General features: G+C 38.3%; 2 protein-coding genes and 1 non-coding gene across 8 annotated transcripts; all 3 read left to right on the forward strand.

The window, feature by feature from the left end:
* Positions 1-47: 47 nt before the first annotated feature.
* prdm11 (PR domain containing 11) lies at positions 48-12,261 on the forward strand. Of its 6 annotated transcripts, none has more exons than XR_007144191.1 (9): positions 49-870; positions 3,711-3,829; positions 4,316-4,410; positions 4,551-4,813; positions 4,949-5,016; positions 5,154-5,341; positions 6,544-7,125; positions 7,551-9,834; positions 10,478-10,609. XR_007144191.1 is itself a non-coding variant. In XM_047819894.1 (9 exons), exons 3-9 carry the CDS (start codon positions 3,765-3,767, stop codon positions 9,710-9,712), a joined length of 3,423 nt encoding a protein of 1,140 aa, XP_047675850.1. In that variant the 5' UTR covers positions 49-870; positions 1,807-1,823; positions 3,711-3,764; the 3' UTR covers positions 9,713-12,261. The 6 variants fall into 6 exon arrangements, 5 of the variants coding, with proteins under 5 accessions (XP_027019768.1, XP_047675850.1, XP_047675849.1 ...); XM_047819894.1 differs by adding an exon at positions 1,807-1,823 and having other exon boundaries at positions 7,551-12,261; XM_047819893.1 differs by having other exon boundaries at positions 7,551-12,261.
* Positions 1,868-2,032, forward strand: LOC113654083. The gene has a single exon (XR_003443294.2). It is a non-coding gene; the product is annotated as a U1 spliceosomal RNA (small nuclear RNA).
* Positions 12,262-14,481: 2,220 nt separating the features above from the next.
* On the forward strand, positions 14,482-17,269 carry LOC113653926 (CD59 molecule (CD59 blood group)). Its single transcript, XM_027163816.2, has 5 exons — positions 14,482-14,569; positions 14,942-15,072; positions 15,209-15,275; positions 15,366-15,506; positions 16,667-17,269. The coding sequence occupies exons 3-5, from the start codon at positions 15,221-15,223 to the stop codon at positions 16,858-16,860; spliced, it is 390 nt and encodes a 129-aa protein (XP_027019617.1). The 5' UTR covers positions 14,482-14,569; positions 14,942-15,072; positions 15,209-15,220; the 3' UTR covers positions 16,861-17,269.
* The last annotated feature ends 695 nt before the right edge of the window (positions 17,270-17,964 follow it).

Below are 17,964 nucleotides of genomic sequence, written 5' to 3' on the forward strand. Positions count from 1 at the left end.
TTACTTTGGATTATCAGTTATTTATTTAGTTAAAAAAAACAATCTTTATCATTAGATATTGGAATGTGAGTTATAAGGTAACTATTATGGAGACAGAAGTTAGAATCATCTTTGCGTGAGGCTTCATCACATTTCCTTATTGATTATTTTCCTGTATTTTCATCCTGTTTTATTCTTTAGATTTTAGGCTATGGGGATTAATTTTCGAGCTTGTCTCTGGTGTGTTTAAAGTAGAAAGGAGCTAAAGAAGGTTTAGTTTAGTTTTTTCTTCATTAAAATAACTGGCTGGAGAAATCGTCTCCGCACCAGACTGCATCACACACCGACCACCTCATCGCTGATTTATTCACTTTTCCTCCTGTACAATGATGATGGTTTATTCCACCAAGCAAAAAAGACTTGAGATCTTTGTTCTAGTGCACTGTGTTCGTGAGAACGTGCTTTAGTTGTGGTTCACGGTCGTTGATGTTGAAATCCAGCTGAATTGACAGGATCTTGGTGTACAACACTTTTAATAAAACCCTTACCTAAATACAGGCAGGTTATGGAGCAAGATGTGAAGTGGCTCATGCTTTAAAACACGCATGATGGGAAGGAATCGCTCCAGGACGTGAGAACTTTTTTCTACAAGCTCCTCCACATAAACGCAGCTTTCTTCCGTTTTTCCATGTCATTTCCTGTAATAAAAAAAAAAGAAAAAAAAGATGGTGGTCAAAGCTGCAAGAAGCAGCTGACTCGGTAGAAAAGATGTGAGGAGCTGAAAGTTTTGCTCTTTGCCCGAGACGAGTTTAATTATCTGCTGGTCGTCGTGGCTGATGCAGATGGAGGGGAAGTGAAGAGCTCCCGGACGGACTACGTCTTGTGCACAAGGTGAGACCTGCACTAGCCACACACACACACACACACACACGCTGTGCCCAATGGCTTCCATAAGCACCAGGCAAGTCGCCAGTGGCCTTCGCAGTGCGAGACTCCTTCACGTTAGGTTCTAACCGAGTAGAAACGATTCCAGCAGCCGTTAGACGGTGTAAAAGCTCGACGTTTGGCCCTCGGTAGTTTTCCCTGTGCTTTGTTTAGACGTCCGTGTACAAGTGGAGGATTGTAAAGGTTTGTTTGTGGTGCTAATGTTCGTCTGCTCTCAGCTTTGACTAGCCGCTGTGAGTGACGCGGCTTTCCACCAATCGCGTTTCATCGAAGGTTCGAGATCATCGGTGCGCGCGCTGTGACTCCTCTGCCACTGTCACTGTCACACGGGCAGGTCTAAGGTGCGCGTGGTGTTGTTTATAACGCCTCAGTCTTCACCTGACACCTCACGTTTGTTTACTCAACTTCTCTAAAGCATTCAAACAAAATAAACCATTGTAGCAGCTGCAAAAAACGCAGGCCGAGCTGATGAACAACCACAAAAAAAACAGTTTATCAAAATCTCACATTTATTTATCAGCTCAGTGTTGTAATAACAAGAAGGAGGCTGGAAATGAAGCTCCCAGTGATCATAGGTCTGTAGGTGTGGAAGCTGGTAGACACTTTGTTTTCTCTCAGCAGGTATTCAGGAGAGCTTTTTTGGCCCTCTTGTTACTGCTACACAGAAAACCAACCACACATCAGAGTACCGTGTAATATACTGTATGTAAGGCACTGAGGATTTTTTTTAGACATTCCTATGTTTGACATCACCAATTCCCGAGGCCTCCAGAATGGGCCCTAAATAGCTCAGGGTTTAAGTTGGCTGTTTCCAAACAATCTGTCTCATGTGATGGAAAAGTTAACCCTGTGTTAAGCACCGGTCTGTTTTCTGTTCAGCAGGATATACAGATACGCAGGTGAGAGCATGAAGAAAAGGTTAAAGTGCTGACATCGACCTCATCGACTTACCTGGCAGGGGCAATACCATGATCAAGGAGGTGGTTTGCCCAAAGCGAGGCTCGGCCATTGCACTTGGGCTGTGCTGACCTTTTGCGAATTCCCCAAATGCGGGAATCTTGACTGCATAATTACTGATAGTGGGGGACTGCGTTCGCGCTCTCCCCTGTTTTGTTTGGGGCAGACGTGGCCTAATGGTTAGAGAGTCTGGTTCGTAACTCAAAGGTTGTGGGTTCGAGTCTCGGGCCGGCCACGACTGCGGCCACGAGGGCACCTTGAGCAAGGCACCAAACCCCCAAACTGCTCCCTGGGCGCCGCAGCATAAATGGCTATCCACTGCTCCAGGTGTGTTCACGGTGCGTGTGTTCACTGCTGTGTGTGTGCAATTTGGATGGGTTAAATGCAGAGAACAAACAGCCGTATGTCACGTCACTTTCACTTTCATTATCCAGAGAAGAGTTTCCTCTGGTTTCCAACAGGCATTGTGAGTAATGTAGGGAAAAAAGTCAAAATGAAAATAGACTTTTTGATTCAATTATGTTGCATCAAAAAGTCTTTGATTCAAGTGGGAAATATGCATAATTGAATGTCACATATTTATTATAATTATTGATAACCAAGAGGTTTTGTGTATTTTTCTCTTCCTGCCATTTTAACGTGCCTCAGCTCTCTGACTGGATAGTTTTTATTGCCTGGGGTGACTAAAGCCTTTTTGTACTTAACAGACCATATGCTGTCCTGAACTGTCATGTTTACTCACGATAGAGTATATTTGTAACTTGCTTGTATGGCAGCTGTATAAATAACTCTTGAATGCTATACAGAACATTTTGAGCAATGATGTTTGGTGTGCAGTACTGCAGGCCAACAATTCATTCAAGATGACCCACATATGTGTCCGTTACAACTGTAGGATCACCGAGGATTTCATGGCCAGACTCCACAACGCACGCCATGTTTGAGATAGAAGCAGCATAATAAGGGTTAACTGGTATTTGGATAGGCCTGCTGAGATGAGACCTGCCACATGTATATGGAGAATCACAACAACACTGGAACTGTTTGACCAAGGTTTATGACTAGAAGAATTTTAACCCCACATTAAACCATGGATGTGGGTAGGTGATAATGGGATGTTTTTCTGCTCTAGGGACTGGTCATTTGAAATGTGTGCCAAGCATATAGATTCACAGAAATGCCAAGCCAATTTGAGGAGGAATATTATCTCTTCTGTGGTGAATTTGGTGATAGATACTCTCCAGCAAGACAATGATTTCAAGCACACTTCCAAGTTACTAAAGACTTACGATCAACCTTGTTTTTGGTGTGATTTAAACAAAAGCAGTTGCATTTCTGAAGCCATTAATCCTCAATGCAATGGAAAGTTTAGCCTGAGAAGAAAGGAATAAAATTCCACAAGTGAAGTGTCAGATGCTTGTCAGCTCATTAGAGGTTATCATTCTCCACCAAGTACTGAGGAAGGGGGGATTTTGTACTTGTGTCCTCTCAGGGAAATGACACAATGTTCTCCTGACCTCTCATGGAGTGTCTTTTTATTTTTTCCACACTAACTTCAGACGTGGAGATTAGATTTAAATTCCCATACAGATTACTGTTGCTTTGTTAAATCGTCTATTAATAAAGACACTATGTAACTACAAATGAACTGTATACTGGCCTGACAAGCCCGATGCAATGAACTTGTGAGAAGGAGATAAATAATATCCACAGCTTGTTACTGAAATGCGTGATCTGTTTAGGCAAATAATAGAAGGATGCAATTGACATGATGTTATCCATAATAAATAAAATATGTCAACATGTTAATTTTTTTGTTCTCTTCACAGTTAAGATGTTTGCATGCATATAGGCAGGGTTTGGCCCACAATCCTGCATCGATCATGACTGACTCTGTCGACTTTCACACTGAGCCATGTATGGAAACTGAGCCAGAATGCAGCGCAGGGTAAATGTCCTAAAACATCTTTTTCTCAGAAAGCCAACATTGCTTTGTTTTATTGTTGTGTATGGTGTTTAGATCTCAGTTTAGTGTTCAGTCCTTCATTTGGCTTCATGTGTATTGGTTTTCTGTAAGATTTCAGAGCAGTGGATATTCCATAATGTGCTAACAGACAGGACTACAATTTATGTACTAAAATAGTGCACGATGTAGTAAATAGTGTGCAATTTGGACCTGCTGTTGGTTTGCATGATCTTAAGTATTGATCAACAATCCGTATCTTTAACTAATATGATGCTTAAAATGGTGTGGTACTTTTAGAAACTCCACATGGGAGTACTCTGCAATCTAATAATGGATATTAGCACATTAAATGGGGCATGTTATAGACAGTAGTAAAACAAGCATCTTCTTGCCAAACAGCTGGCCTATATGTCTGCTTAAATAACGGTGATGATAATGTAATACATTGCAGCATGTGATATGTTTCAGTGCCGTCACTGAAGGTTCTTCTGAGGAGCCCAAAGAAAAGAAAGTCAACCATGAGCATTGTAAAAATGTGGGGCAACATCATGTTGACTGCTGGTGTAGGTATTCAGTTGTTACACATTTTAAACATGGATTTTACAACTGATCTAGACAGGATATTGTAATCACATGTCTTTACAGATATCAGTGACATAGTATGTTCTTTTTGTTTGTTTTTTCTAACTTATTGTTTATGTAGTCTGTGAAGAATGTAAGGGGTATTTCCTGGAGGAATGTGTTGTCCATGGTCCGCCTGTGTTTGTGCCTGATACACCCACTGCGCTTGGAGTACCTGACCACGCAGCTCTCACTGTGCCTTCGGGGATTCAGATTGTAAGGAAAGGCCAGGATGTGGATGTGTGCTGCATGGATAAGAATATTCCAAAGGGAGCTCTGTTCGGCCCCTATCAAGGTCAACTCATAGGAGCCCATGATAAACCGTCAGGAACATACTCGTGGATGGTACGATGGATTTTGTGTTGGGTTTTTTTGTTTGTTTGTTTTTTTTGCTTTGTTTGTATACTATCTTCATCATTTGATCATAATTTTTAGTCTTAATCTTTAAATCATGTTAAACTCTGGGTCGGCTTCTTTTAGATTTTTGATGAGGACAACACCTACAGAACTATTGATGGCAGTGACGAGACCATAGCAAACTGGATGAGGTAAACGTCATCAGTCCTCTCTGACCACTTTTGACAAATTCATACACGTGTCCTCACTTGTCCTCACATAATATATTAATAATATATTAATAATTATTATTCTGTTCATTCATTTTTGTTTATTTATTTTTTATTAGATACATCCGGATGTCTTCTGCGAAGGGTGAGAGAAACTTGAGTGCGATCCAGCATGGTGAGCATATTTACTTTCGTGTGTGTCGAAGACTGGCGGTCGGGGAGAAGCTTCGTGTGTGGTACAGCGATGAGTACGCAAAACGTCTGCAGAGTATGTCCCCGGACAGTACCAACCGCAAACCGGACACAGGTGAGACATCTCCAGCTGTCCCTGGTAAAACTACTTCTTGTCAACATGCAGTGGAACACCATAGACAAGATGCGCACTACTTAGTGGACTTGAAACAGTTCTTGAAACAAACAGTCAACAAGTAATTATTTGAAAGTAAATGTAACATTTTGAAAATAAAATCTACTCTACTCGTACATGTCCACTCTTTTCATTAAATCCAACAACATTTGTGTCAAATAAAAGGAAAAACAAAACAAAATACATGATTTTGAAAACTTTTAGTTGATCATAAACTACCTGAACAGCTTTTCTAGATTATTTAGAAGTCTCAAAAACTGTTCTGTAGAGATTAGCAACATTCTTTTAAAAGATATTGTTTTAAGTGGAATTTTGATGAAGATGATGGTGGTGTTGGTGAGGGTTGAGATGACTAGAACAATGGTCCAAAATCAGTTCAGTTGGGTGGAGACCTGGTTACTATGACGACCATATTAAAGATATACTCTGCTTACTCTCATACTCATTTAGCCGCCTCTCTGTCTTAAAATACTTTTCAGCAGCAGTTCTTCCTTACCTTCTGTTTAGATGAGGTGCCAGCGCACACATTCACACCTAGCAGCAATTTTGTTTAAGGCATGTTTTTAGTTGTTGGGAGGAAACCAGAGAACCTGGATGAACCAACATAGACAGGGGAGAACATGCCAAACATCACACAGACAGTAAACCGAGCTCAGGGTTGAGCTGTGAGGCAGTAATTTATCCTGCAGTTACTGTTCCACATACATAATACAAAATAGTAATTTTGAAGGGAGCGTATCCAAATAAATATATAGTCATCATTTAAGTTAATTACACTTTCTTAATGATTAAATTAAGCCTGTTGTAGAGTTTATAGGAAAATATCATAGGAAAATATACTGTCACAGGAAAACATACTGTCACAGTTGAGAGCAAAACAGTTGTCAGGAAAAGCTAGTAATACTATAAAATATTAGTAAGCTAATGTATTCGTCCACAATACAAATATATTTGAGCTAAAAATTTTAATGTGAGCATTAACAAATTTTGTCAACAATAAAAAATATATCCCAGAGGAAATTTTTCTGGCTGTTTATCTGCAACGATGGAGAGGTAAGTTTTGTTCATCCCTATTGTCTGATAAAGTTTCATGTAACCAAATGACCCTTACCTATTCTGAACTCTGTGGTGTTTATTTTCAGCGCTGAATTCAGAAGACATCACCCAACACCAAGAAGAAGCTAAAGGCCCACTTCTACGCTCGGCTTTACATGGAAGGAGAACACTCATAAAGCATGGGAGCGATGAGCAAGATAACCAGCCTCAAGTGAAGAAGAAAAAAATCGACCTCATATTCAAAGATGTTGTAGAAGCATCGCTGGAAGCAAGCCAAAACCAGGACAATCCACTAAACAGCACTCTGTCATTATCAAGAGCAAGAGGACAAGTCAGCAATGTCCTCAGCCAATCCGGTTCATTTTCACCAAACGTAGTGGAGACAATCATGGGGCAGACTGAGAGAAAAGTGCCTCTTGTAGGCTGTGAACTTGTGCCAGTGAAGCAGCTAGAGAGCGGTCTTGAAAGATATGTCAAAGTAGAAGATGCACAGGAGGAGGCCACTGTGATTAGTGAAGCCCCATCTACATCTTTTTGCCCAAATTGTGTTAGACTGAAGAGACGTATACGTGAACTGGAAGCTGAGCTGCTTCTTTTTAAACAACAAGAGCAGGCCGAGACATTGGGCTTACCTCCGTCCGAATCCTTGCCAAGCGATGACCTGAGAGGTAGGTTTACACACGGGCGACAAGTCTGCCGTGGAGTTGTGCAACTGCATTGGATCACTGCTGGTACATTACGTATACGAGATGTTTATATGCTGAGTTTGTTCTCGCATAAAATTGTTGTCTATTCTATATCACTGTAAAAATTATTAGATTTATTAAATTTTTTAAAACCATTGTCTTTTTGTTTGCTCTCTGATTATCAGCTATCAATGGCAAGTCATGTTGTGGATTTGAAACAGGAAGATTAGCAATGTTAGAGAAGTTAAAACAATCCAAATTAGACCCTTTCTGCTGTTTCACCATGTTGTGTTCTAAATTCAGAATCCTTAAGAGATTTGTCATAGAGAAGCATAGCATTAAAATAGGTTCAATTTGAAGTTTCTGAAACGTTTTTATTTTATTTCCGCATTTCCGTTCTCTTGCAGTGGTAGAAGCTATGACACCCATTCCAGCTGGTATAGAGGAGGATGACCAGGATGTTGACTCTGCAGATGAATCCATAACGGCTGACATGATAGTAGCTGCTGACGACTCCTCGAAACTGTCTGTTAGCCCGGGTCGAAGAATCCGACGCTTTAAACAAGAGTGGCTAAAGAAATTCTGGTTCCTGCGTTATTCTCCGACATTGAACGAGATGTGGTGCCACGTGTGCCGGCAGTACACCGTACAGTCATCAAGGACTTCTGCTTTCATTATTGGCTCCAAGCAATTCAAAATCCACACCATCAAGCTTCATAGCCAGAGCAATCTCCACAAGAAGTGTCTGCAGTTGTACAAGCTACGCATGCATCCCGAGAAGACCGAAGAGATGTGTCGGAACATGATGATACTGTTCAATGCTGCTTACCACCTTGCAGTCGAAGGACGACCGTATTCTGACATCCGACCTATAGCAGAGCTGTTGAAAAAGTGTGAACTTAAGGTAGTAGATCAGTACATGAACGAGAGCGACTGCCAGATTCTTATTCACCACATTTCACGAGCGTTTAAAGAGGACTTGGTAGAGAAGATCCGTCTCTCACCTTTCCTTGGCGTAATCATGGATGGCCAGAACGACGATTTGCTAGCAGACACAGTTGCGGTTTACGTGCAGTTCATCACCACAGAGGGTCCACCTGCTACTGAATTTCTCTCCTTACAAAGCCTGAGTGGTAGCAGTGTAGATGGATACCTTCAAGCTATTGACCGTGCCTTTGGTGTCCTAGGTCTGCCTCTGCAGGACATGCTCATGGTTGGCCTCGGAGTCGATGGTTCCAACATCTCTTCTACCCTTCGGGCAAACCTCTATGTAGCCATAAGGAAGATTTTTCCATTTGTATTGTGCCTGCCGGTCATGATTCATCGTCCTCATTTAGAGATACTGGATTCCATCTGTGGGAAGGAGCTCTCCTGTTTAGATGACTTGGAGAACAACTTGAAGCATTTGTTGAGCTTCTATCGATACTCCCCTCGTATGATGATGGAACTGAGGTCAACAGCACCGACTCTGTCTGAGGAGACAGAGTTTCTTGGGGATATAAGAGCAGTTCGGTGGATCATAGGTGAGCCAAATGTCCTAAATGCTCTCATCAAGGACTATCTCGAAGTGGTGACTCATCTAAAAAACATCAGCAGTCAGACCCAGAGGGCAGACGCAGCCGCCATTGCTCTTTCTCTTCTGCAGTTTCTTATGGATTATCAGTCTGTGAAGCTTATCTACTTTCTTTTGGATATTATTGCTATACTGTCACGCCTTGCCTTCAACTTTCAGGGAGAATATCTTCTAGTTTCTCAAGTAGATGCCAAGATTGTGGAAGCCATTCATGAGATTGGACAGCTAATCGATTCGCCAGGGGAGTACCTGCAAGAGTTTGAGGACAACTTTCGTGAGAGCTTTAACGGAGTGGATCTCAAAAACCTGCGGGTGGCCGAATCCAAGTTCCAGTCCATCCGGGAGAAAATCTGCCAAAAGACCCAGGGAATTCTTGCCCAGCGCATTGATCAGCACAGCCATTCTGTTGTGCAAGCTTGCAAGGTGCTTGACCTGTCCTCGTGGCCACACAATAGGGATGATCTCCAAACCTATGGGGATGAAGAGATCCTGCTCATCTTTGACCATCTGGAGACAATTCCTTTGCCATGTCGTGAGCTGTCACATGACCGAGTGGATTTACGTGGAAGCCTGGTAAGAGAATGGAGGGATCTCAAAGCTGACTACTTTAGCATGAATGGCTTTAAGGAACTGATGAGTCACGTCTGCAAATATAAGCAGCGCTATCCTATGCTCAACCAAATCCTGCAGTTGTTGAGGGTCTTGCCAACATCAACTGTCTGCTGTGACAAAGGACGAGAGGCTTTACACAAAGTAAGAAGGAACAACCACTCCAGACTGACTCTGGAACAGATGAACGACTTGCTCATGTCGGCTGTTAACGGGCCACCTATTGCCAATTTTGATGGAAAGAGGCCACTAGACAGCTGGTTTGAGGAGAAGTCAGGAAATAGTTACACACTTTCTGCAGAAGTGTTGAGTAGACTGTCCAACACTGAACAAAAACCTGTGCTGCACTCCATGGATGTGAATTCAGAATTTTACCCTGGTATTTGAATTGAACTTGCGTTTCAGCCAACAATATTCCAAAAAGCCATCTCAGTGGGTGTGAGCTGACCGGGGGCTGTTATGTGATTGGCCAATACAAATGACATTGGCTCTGCTGCTACAATGGCCTGGTTAGCGATCCTTATTCATACAATTCATATATAAATGCCTTTGCAGGGCTTTGGCACTTAAACCTTTTCTGGAATGTTTAATTATTTTATGTGATTTGATGTTCCAAAGAAAAAAAAAGCACTTGTTAGGTTGAATGAAATGAATAGCTGAAATCTATATTAAAAAAAAAAGTAGATTCCATTTTGTGGACTTTTGTTTGTTTGTTAATTTTATCATTTATTAACTCCAATGTGTCCAATATTTGCTTGAATATGCACAATTATGCCTGAATTGTTTGTGTACCTAATAATCAGTTTTTTCTAGTATAAACTTATATAGTTTTAACTTTCAGTATATGAAAATTATGTAAGCTTTTAAGTATGCCATGATTAAATACTGTTTAATTATCCATTTAAATAGAAAGAGATTTTGCAGCCTATCTTGCTACTAAGAATTCTAGATAAATGCATTTTTAATTTTTTTTTTCCAGAGAACTGTTATAAAGAATTGTGGGCCATAATGCATTAGAAAGTTGTAGCTCTGCATGACGCAGTTTATTTCCATCATCAAGCGGTTTGGAATGCAATATGCAAGACGCTCATGCCTTATACTCATGTTTTAGATTTTCTTTTGCTGTCATGTTCTCTTTTTCTTCTATTTTAGACTGTATATCATCTGTCAGCGAGATTACGTCTGGGGAAATTTCAATGTCCAAACAAACAGATTATACAGACTTTTAATAGTGCAAGAACAAAGATTCTGGAGACATGGTATTGTGCTCGAGTATGTGTTGGCCCATATTTTATTGCAATATACTTTTTTGTTCTTTTTTTTTTTTAACTATTATTGTTAAAATGTGCAATGAATTGTCACATGTTTATTGTCTATTTCTAAATACCGAAGAGTAAGGACACTTTTATGGACTATTGAGGTATATTATGGATTTAGAAATGTTTAAAATACCTAAACATGATAATGAAATTGGATTTATTATTATTATTATTATTATTATTATTATTATTATTATTATTACAGGTGATTTATTTAGCATTTATATAGACAAAAAGAAATGAACAGAATTTGCAATGCTGCTTTTAAAAAAGTCTTAACCATTATTGCCAAAGTTTCTACTGAAATAATGGGTGTGTCGAATCTTATCACACTTTGCAATCACTTTTAATTGTGTTCTCTTCTATATCACATTTTAAAGGGCACATCTATGGAGAATTTGGCCTTATGCAGTAAATGATGTTGAAATTTGTCTTGTGACAAATTTGATAGTGATGTTATCTGCATGTTATCTGCACAGCTCGAATCTTATTTTCTTCTTTCTTTTTTATGCAACTATTGATGATCTTCAATTGTTATTTTGTAATCTTAGCATTTTACAGCCCTATAAACCCAGGCATGTTATTGTTCTCTCACTTTGGTTCTAAATTATGCAGATCACATGCTGTGTGCAGAAAGCTTTACTGCAAAATCATTTGCACCATTTAAATATTTTTCCAGAACTAAATGTTCAACCTTTATACTTCCAACAGTGCAGTTTTGCTACATATATTTTTCATGTTAATGATTTTTGTTCATCATAAACATTTAATTCCATAATCATTCCTTGATTTTCGTTCAAGCTACGGTCCAGTTTAATGGTGTAATGCGTTTCTACAGAATAATACCGCAGTGTGTTTTTTGTTTGTTGTTTTGTTCATGAATGTACAGACTGTTACCTCAGATGTGCAGTTAATGGATCATGTTGGTACCTTTTTGTTTTATTTGTCCAGTGTGGGTTTCTTTTTTCATGATGGTCTGCTGCAGCCATCACTGCACACGTCTTCCATGTGGAGAATGATTGGGATTTTAGGTTGGGGATTTATATTTTCTTCCTTCCTTAGTTCCTTCCTTCCTTCCTTCCACCCTTCCCTTCCCTTTTTTTTTCTTGTTGGCACATTTGCATGTATCTTATTTACTAGAATGTTTATTTTTTTAAACTGTTCTATTTCTCAAGAAAACCTTCATATGATTTCTATCATTTATGGTATTCACAATATTTTTTATTGATACCATACATTATGCTGTTAGTGTTTTGTTGGGGAAAATAACAAAACATTTCTGATTTTAGGTTCATAATCAGATATTTCAATCAAAATGTTGCATTTTGTTTGTTTTATTATTATTCTTTTTTTCCAAAGTCAGCAAAGATGCGTCATCAGATTATCATTATCATCATCATTTACACAGCTTTATACATCACAGACTTGGGATTTTGCATGAATACATTATAACACTGGAAATAAATAATTATAAAGTATATGTGAACTTAAGGAGTGAGTTGCATATGTGAGATTATGTGCTATATATATATACATAAATATATGTGCACTCAAAATGCAAGCTTAATGATATATAATTCCACATATAACAGTTTAATAAAGTGGTTTTGTATTTTAGACGTGTTCGTCTCCTGGGTTTTCTTGCCTGCTATGAAAGAGACACCGATGAAATGCTCTTTGTTCATTTGATTCCAGCTGTCAAGCTGCAGGCCGATCCCTGCCATTGAGACAAATAACATGTCATCGTTATCCGTATCAGCCGTGTAGATCAACGTGCATGCGATTATATTTGTGCATGTGATGTTGGCAAGTGAAAGAAAAACAGTGAGAAGGTGGATTTCCTGAGCAGTGTGCTCGAACTGTGCTGGAAGAAAGATTGAAGTGAGGTGTTGGAAGAACAACATACATTTTAGTGTAAATAGGAAATAATTAAAGCATGTTTAAGGAGCTCGAAGGAACTGAGGAAAGCAATAATACTAAAGAAATATTTCCAGTTTATTTTATCACCATGTTTTTAAAAATGTTTGGAATGAATTTCTACAGAATTATCTGCTCTGTCCAATTCATGTTGATTGTCCTGTCCACCCTGATGGATTCATTCAAATAAAAGCAGAAAGCTCGGATTTATTGGTATTAAATTCAGATTCCAGTGGCACGTCTCCTTCTATATCTAATCCTGTTTGTCTGATCATCGAACTTATCAATCACTTCCAAATCACCTCACTAATTTACAAATTATAATGAAATTAAGGACATTACTTAATCAAAGTAAAGCTATTTTGTAATATGTAATCTTTACTAATGTTCTGAATGAAATAAATAAATAAATCTACTTCAAAAACTGTTATTAAAAAGGTTTTTGTGCCTAACACTACCTTAATGAGGGGTTTTTGTTGTTTGTTTTGTCCCAAAAAAAAAAGACATTTTCGAAATTGTCATTAAAATGACATATTTTAGACTTGAATGTTAACATTTTTAGACATTTTATTTGTTATGGCATGCATTTTTTTTTACTTACATTTTCATGCAATTTTTTTTATGGACAATCTGTAAAAAAAAATCTATTTTTATGATTTATTTTTAATAATTTTATGGGCAATAAAATTGGCCATAAAATTAATCAAAAATCCATTTAGTTTTCAATCTTATTTTTATAATCAATAAACACATTATATTTATGAGTAGTATGGTACATTACATCTTTAGCATTTATATTACATTAAACAGTCGAGTATTACTGTACATGTTTAAATAATAACTCGTCATTATGGACCATGATCTTCGCAATAAATATTTCCATCAAATTTTATTTTCACAGGAATAACGTCAAACATTTGTGACTGCATGAGGAGTATTACAGGCAAAAATGAAAAGACATTTTTGATTCTGTGTTTTGATGTAATTAACACTGTGGGCTTTATAGACGATGGGTAAATTCATTGAAACAAAACAGTGCTCTCAGTTACACAGTCAGAATAACAGCAGTATATAATCATGCAATCGTTATAAGGAACCCAAACAGTTTGGGGGAAAAACATTTGATCGTCTGTGGTGGAAAGTCTGAAACAGTGCTCTTATTATCTTCCCAGCTGCAGCACCAGATAACTGAATGTTTTTTTTATTCCCATGGCCACTTGCTGTCGTTTCTTATATAACACATTGTTTTGAAAGATGCCAGTTATTTTCACTATTCAAATGTCAGTTCGAAAAAGCTGTAAATTCCTGACTGCGATGCCATTTTCGATCTGCCTGACACCATTGTGTAGCACCACACAGAAACCTGTGTTCGATGCAATAATCTGCCTGTGTCTTTCTTTGGAAAGTAATGTGTTGATAAATGTCAGGTCAGAGCTATCTGTCTGTCTGCCTGTCTTATCTATCTATCTATTTGTCTGTCTATCTTTCTGTCTGTCTGACTATCTGTCTGTGTCTCTGTCTATCTGTCTGTCTGACTATCTGTCTGTGTCTCTGTCTATCTGTCTGTCTCTGACTATGTCTGTCTGTCTGTCTGACTATCTGTCTGTGTCTCTGTCTATCTGTCTGTCTCTGACTATGTCTGTCTGTCTGACTATCTGTCTGTGTCTCTGTCTATCTGTCTGTGTCTGTCTGTCTCTGTCTGTCTGTCTGTCTCTGACTATGTCTGTGTCTGTCTGTCTGTCTGTCTCTGTCTGTCTGTCTGTGTCTGCAATTTGAACTTGAATGTTTCTACATAAACAAAATACTATAAAGAGCAGTAGCCAGTATTAAATGAAGCCAAGTCAGTATTTAATGTGACAACCTTTAAATATAAACCTTTTATATAATTTGTGCAAGAAATGTTCTGTTATGTTTATTCAGGTTTCTGGAGAATCTGCTGCAGTTCTTTAGACTGTCACACCCGCTGCTTTTTGTCTCTGCAAGCAAAACTCAGCAGTTGTCTAAAGGGGTCTGTTATGTAATATGTTACTTTCTTTACTGACATACAAAGTTTTCTCAGATGTTTCATTTTTTGTAATTTTTTTGTAAAACCCATCACTTGTATTTGTACTGACTCTATAATGCATAAGCCATAAAGTAAATATCCACCAACATTTTTATATATATGTTCATATATAATAAAAGGGTTCTAAAGACTTTTGATGATAATTGTTGTTGTTAATACAATTATTTATTTGTTTGTTTGTTTATTTGTTTGTTTATTTATTTATTTATTATTCTTTATTGCTTAGCCATCAGTAAGCTATTATTTGTCATGAGTGGTGTGGCTTGGGTCAACCCAGTGTGTCCATAACAGCAATCAATGACATCATTCATGCAGGGCAGCAGGGGTGAGACTGGGCGAGAGCAGAGGAGAGATGGCATGAGAAATCTTTGTCCTGAATGGGCTGTGTGTGTAGTGGACTTTTAACTCCTCTCACCTAAAATCATCAGCAAACACTGTAACCACTGGTGAGTAACTTATTTATATCTAAAACAACTATCACTTTTGAACAATGAACGATCTGATTGTTGCATTTATGTTATAGTTCAATAATGTCTAATTGTTGAATGTATGTTTGGGGTTTTGGGTTCTGTTTCTGGACAGAGTCATCGCGCGATGAAATACTTATTTGGAATCTTGGTGGTAATCTCATCGTTGACCGTCAGCATCTGTAAGTTTACTGACACTCTGGTCATTCACTTGTTTCTTGCTGTGTATGACCCTGGATGTGTGCGGGTGTGTGTTTTTGTCTCGGAAACAGGCAATAAGCATTATGGAATGCAGTACTCCTCATTAGGTGCGTCTCTGAGCTGCTATAAGTGCTCGGATTACTACGGCGGCCGGTGTGGGAAAATCCAGGAGTGCACTTATGAAGACTCGTGTTTGTCTCTGCATGAGAAAGGTGCAGGTCAAAGTGTGAATGGTCACTGACTTAATAACATACTGTACATAACAACTTACTAATGTGCTCTGACTCAAAACAAGAGAAGGAGGTCTTAAACTTTTTATAATTTTTTTTTCCATTCCAAAGTTTTAGAATTGCTCTAACATTTCAACATCACATTAAGTTAGTAACATGCATATGCGTAACATACATGACTAAAAAACAAAAGAATAGTCTTGCAGTTGACTGACAAGTTCAGTGTTGTTGTTGTAGTAAAATAATCCATTACAGGGTTGTGATACAGCGACACATGAAGCAGAGTAGCCTGGTTTATACTTGATGCATGACTTGCTGCAGCATTGTTCTCACATCTGTTGTACATCTGTTGTACATGCAGTAATTTTAAAATGGCACATCAGAGCCAAAACATTTCTGTCCTTTCGGTGTAAAGTGTTCGGTAAAAACACTACACGTCAACTCTGGCTTGATCATTAGTATTATATATAGTATTTTAAAATGTAAAACTTTTTTGTAAAGCTGCTTTGAGACAATATGAATTGTTAAAAGCACTAAACAAATGAATTGAATTGAATTTATTTTGTCAGATGGTATATGCTCACTGAAGGGAAAATCCACGATGAAAGACTTTCTTATCAGTATTTGTTATCCATATGTGCTCTCCTGCAAAAGATTTATGAGACGATTAAATCATGAGTTAAGAAAGGTTTAAACGTCTTTAAACTGCAGTTTGACTATCCACTAATATTTATGCCACTGTGATTTAGCCTTTTCTTCATCTTTACCTAAAGATTGCAGGTGAACATTAATCCTTTAGTCAATCCGCTCTCTCAGCTCCTCATCTGTACACTCTTCTCCAACAAAGAAGGTTCCAATGCTTTAGCTCTTATTCTGATACTGCTGTCTTACCTCAACACCATCATGCTTGTCATGAGGTAAAAGCTAACTAAATAGCTTTAACTAATAGCTAAATTCTATCATTCTATCATCTATCATCTCATACGCCTCTTTTGATGACTTTTGGATGAGAGAGTATGATGCACTCAAATTAGCTTGTAATGTTTAACAATGAAATAGAGTTTTGATGCTACATTTAATCAAATGGCTTGTTCAGAAACATTAACTAAGCTCGCAACCTCTAACAACTGTTTTTGTGACAGGAGGGAAAACGATCAGGCAGTGCATTAGGTACACGGACTGTGACAACTCCCGGCTGACTCAGATGTTTCCAGCGGTGTCTGGATTTACGTACCGCTGCTGTAACACAAACTTATGTAACAGCGGGCACAGGAACGCGGCCATCCTCAGTGTGTTTATCTCTCTGCTCAGCATATGGTGGAGCTACTTCTGCTAACCTTCCCACCATATCACAGAAATGTACTGGTCTTACGTACAGTAATGGTAATAGGATGTGTATCATAATTTTAACGTGTTCTAATAAGTTTAACTTGATTTAATATATAAACACATATATAAACCCAAATAGAATGCTAATGATAAGTTGTAATTGAATTTGCATGTTGCTGGGTACTGATGGAAATAACAATTAAAAGCTCTGTGTTTCAGAAGGTATGTGTATTTTTGCATTATTAACATGGTTAATTGGGTAACCTCTGTTCATACTTGGTGCATGCAATTTTGAAGAGATTGTGTCTATTTATCTTCTAATCATGTTTAGCTTGTGGCAGCTACGTAACAGGTGTTGTTTCACTAGGGACACATCCTCACAACTTTTTAAAATAGTAGATCGTTTTAAAAACATGTATAATAGGTCTTGACAGAACTTGATCCAAATGCTTGTTTTATTTGTAAATTTATTTATTTTATTTTTTTTTTACAATAGGCATAGTCACAAAAAAGGTTAAATAAAATTTTATTACGTGCATTTTTATGAAAGATAGATGCAAGGAAAGCATGTACAAACAGAACAGAATAGGGAACAGAACTGCGATTGCTGCTAAGGAAGAAGAAACCAAGCTTTACAGAGTGTCATTGGGTTACGGAATTAACCACTATCAAAGCAGACCCCGAGATGCCAACATCACAGATTACCTGATCCACATTGTGTGATCCCTGTCTTCAAACGTATGTTAAAATCTGCAGTTTAATTTAGGCTGTGTGAACAGTTAACCTGTTTTTGAGTAAGTAGAATCGGAGTCTTGCTCCAGATGACACTGGCATTCATTAATGGTTAATTTTCTGTTATGAGTCTCACACTTGATATACTAACAAATAAAACTTTTTTCACCAAGAAGTTTGCTTATGGGAATGCCTAGTGATAGCTCACTGTTGTTGTAAGACAATGTATAATCACATCCCCCTTTAGTCTCTGATGGAATTAGCGACGAGTTCAGGCTCATTCCATCTGCTTCCAGTATCCAGTGCATAAAACTCAAGAATGTTCTCGGCTGTCGAGCTTCTACAATGAGGCCTCCAACTTTGCCGCCTGGAAGAAGAT

Source organism: Tachysurus fulvidraco, chromosome 10 (genome assembly GCF_022655615.1).
Source record: "Tachysurus fulvidraco isolate hzauxx_2018 chromosome 10, HZAU_PFXX_2.0, whole genome shotgun sequence".
Classification (NCBI taxonomy): Eukaryota; Metazoa; Chordata; class Actinopteri; order Siluriformes; family Bagridae; genus Tachysurus; species Tachysurus fulvidraco.